General features: G+C 37.7%; 1 protein-coding gene across 1 annotated transcript in view; it reads right to left on the bottom strand.

Annotated features, from left to right (window-relative positions):
• The window catches only part of meis1a (Meis homeobox 1 a), a gene marked incomplete at its 5' end in the record, with an annotated part of 22,996 nt that overhangs the window by 3,602 nt on the left and 16,105 nt on the right, over window positions 1-3,289 (bottom strand). The window contains 1 exon segment of the mRNA XM_035659683.1: window positions 2,107-2,165. Coding sequence (XP_035515576.1) covers window positions 2,107-2,165 — 59 coding nt within the window.

The raw sequence follows: 3,289 nt of genomic DNA, 5'->3' as shown, positions 1-3,289 counted from the left end.
AGTTTTAGTGAACTATAATAAAACACCACACTGTATTAGATCATAACAGTTGACCTGAAATCTTTAATCAGAATGAAAACAGTGTTATTGCAAATGTTCTGGAATGTATTTTGTTCGGAAGGTTTTTGTCCTTTTGTATGTTATTCTGCTGCTTTTAAACTGTAACCCAACAATGCTGTAGCTCATATTTTATATGTTATTTATTATTTTTCTGCATAAACTCTGATAGCAGCTGTTATGTTGTGTGTATTTCTGATTCTGAAATAAACTCCTGTTTTCTCTGCACTTGTTTATGATGGAGTTTATTTTCTTCCGTCTAATCTTTGGTGGGAGGTCATTAATCAGTGATGAGGCGACTTTAAATGAAATGTGTTCATCCTCGTGGGGAAATTAGCTTGATAAAGTTTCATTTCAAGGGGAAGTTTTTCAATCTACACGGTCACATTCTCAGCATTCAAAGCTTTAACAGTTTCTCATCGCCGTCATTCAGCCGAGTATCGGGGGCTTTTGTGTGGAAGTCAGCCCGGGGGTTAATGCTAACAAAGCTCGGGGGCCAAAAGACTAGCGGTACTTTAGCTGCGCTTTAGCCAGGCTCCTATTTGTTTTAATCCCAGGTTAAAATGTTCAATGGAGTGGTCAGTCAAAGCGATTAGCGTCTTTGTCTGGAGCTAATCCCGCAGGGGTTTAGAGGCCATTCAATCCTGGAGTTTAAGCCTCTCTGTTCGCTTTAACACGGTGAGCAGCCAAGAGAGCAAAAGACACAGTAAGCAGGGGGGAAGTTCACCGGTGAGACTCTTACTGCTCAAATCCAGCCTGCTTTTTTAATTGAGTGTGTTTACATACACAGTTTCTGGAGACATCATATCCTGCTCTCAGAAATCTGGATATTCATGAAGAACTCCAACAGAAACCAGAATACTGCGGCAAATAAACTTCTCATCCAGGTTTCTGGTTACTGTCATGTTTGCACTTGATGCATGAATTATAACGACATCTGCCAGTGTTTTTAGTAATAATAAGGATTTTTCCACATGTCCAAGTGGATAGAATGCGTTTGATTCCAAAGATTTTATATCATGTGAACATATATGTACTGTTAAACTACATACATATACATGGGATGCCCTTCAGGAAACTACTAAATGAATAATATTTAGACTGAAATCTGACGTTATCAAGGTACTGGTGCCATTTGATGTTTTAGATGTGCGATATATTTGTAGAGATGATGCTTCAAGACAGTCGAATCGCGCTCATTCACGTCCCTTACAGAAAAACAAACGCATGAATTTTCCATGTTTCCCTCATGTGTGATCATATTTACGAAAGATGCCTTCACATGTAGAGTCACAGTCACATAGGTTTCACATATTGCACCACAAAAATGTTGCTAAACCACGTTTCAAAGTATGTGGTCACATGTGAAATGAATGTGTATTTTCTGTAAGGGATTACTTTTTATATTATGTAGTTATAATAGTTTAATATTTTGCACCCTTTGAATAAAAAAGCGAGGCGGTCTTATAGATGCACGGACTGTGAGGGTGTTTTTCATACAATATAAAACAGCTGTGGACAGCACAGAGTGTAAGAATTCATCCACAGATCAGTGACTGATTTACTGACTCTCCTGCTTTTAACCACATGTTGCTGCTTCCTGTGCGTTGTGTTATTAAAATAGAGCTACAGTACTGTAGTACAGTAGTAACAGAGCCAATACTGGCCCTCTGCAGTAACATGCAGTATAATATTAGTCCTTCATCAAAAACACAAGATGGCGCAGTGCCTCAATCGTGTTCAATTTCACATTATGTATTTCCAAACCACTAATCAGTACACACATACAGTGTAGATTAAGCTATGTGGAAAACATTTGAACTATTGGAATAAACTATGTGTTATTATTTGTTCAATCTTGATCCTGACAGAAGTAGAAACTGAGACTTTTGAAATAATCTACTGAATAAATCGTGGGAAAGAATTTCAAATTCTTTCAGCTCATTTATTAAATATTAGCTTAAAGCATCAAAATTAAAACTATTTCTACCAGGACTAGCAGTTGAGAGGTAAAGATTTGTACTTAAAAATAAAAACTATAACACTTGCCTGCTCTGTTGGACTGGTCGATCATCGGCTGAACGATGCGCCGCCTCGCGTTGATGAACCTGAGAAAAGGGAAGAGGAGGGAAGATGAGGAGAGAAACAGAAGGGGAAAGACACAGTGACAGTTAATAAATGAGGTGGACCGGCAGTGTATGATTTCAATGTTTTGTCTCTAAAGCTGCAGAGAAACCCCAACTTCCTCCCTGCTCACAGAGAAAGAGCTCCGATTCACTGTGGGACACCAAACGCCTCACTGCACACAGAATATCTCAAGTCTGTCTGATATGTAATGTTTTCGTTCTTATTTTTGGAGCATTACTGGAAAGAAAAACTGGTTAAAACAGATGAAAACTGCTTTATGCAACCATGTGGAACATCATGAGCCAAGTTAACATCCACATGTATCAGTATCAGAAAGGCTAGTTGCTAAAATGTAGTTGGGAAGTCCAAAAAGCACGACAGAAAACAATGACATAAACATAAGAATAATGGATTATTATTAATACATTATTTAGTCAAATAGTTTAATTTCTGAAGTCTAAATGTTCAGTTTATAAGCTAGAACAGATTGGTTTTCATTAGCCAGTTTAAGCTTAACATTAAACTTCATTAGCTGAAGATTAGGTTTAGCAGCTTAAATAGTTTACATTAGGTTAGCTAGAGGTCTAATTTATAAGCTAACACAGGTTGGTCCAGGTTATTTTATTATTTTTGTTCAGCAGGTTTTTAAGTAAGCTGAATGTTCAGCATAGTAACTGTTTGTGTATCATTAAGGTTTAACAGCTGAAACCATTTGATTTACGTTAGCTTACAGCTAAATTTAGCAGCTAGCATTTAAACAGTTAATCTGATCTGTTTAATTAAGTTCTGATTTTATATACTTGCAGTTCAAATATAATATACAATAATTATATCATTTTATAATCAGGATAAAATGTATCAAATGAAGCTGTTTGTCACTTTGAACTACTGAAGAGAGAATTAACAGAAATGAACAGCACAGGTAACACAGGTGTTCATCCAGCGGGTATTAACCGGGTTCATACAGTGGCTGAAGTAACGGCGTCAGGCTTCAGGGGGCTGCAGCGGTGCATTCATACATGTCCTCTTCTAAGTACACTCTTGAAAGCCATCATCCTGGTATGCGTGACCTATGACCTGGCACTTCTGTGACCCCCCCCCCCCC

This window comes from Morone saxatilis, unplaced genomic scaffold (genome assembly GCF_004916995.1).
Source record: "Morone saxatilis isolate NCDOM2014 unplaced genomic scaffold, NCSU_SB_2.0 Contig17, whole genome shotgun sequence".
In the NCBI taxonomy this organism is placed as follows: Eukaryota; Metazoa; Chordata; class Actinopteri; family Moronidae; genus Morone; species Morone saxatilis.
This window is presented reverse-complemented; position numbering and strand designations above follow the sequence as displayed.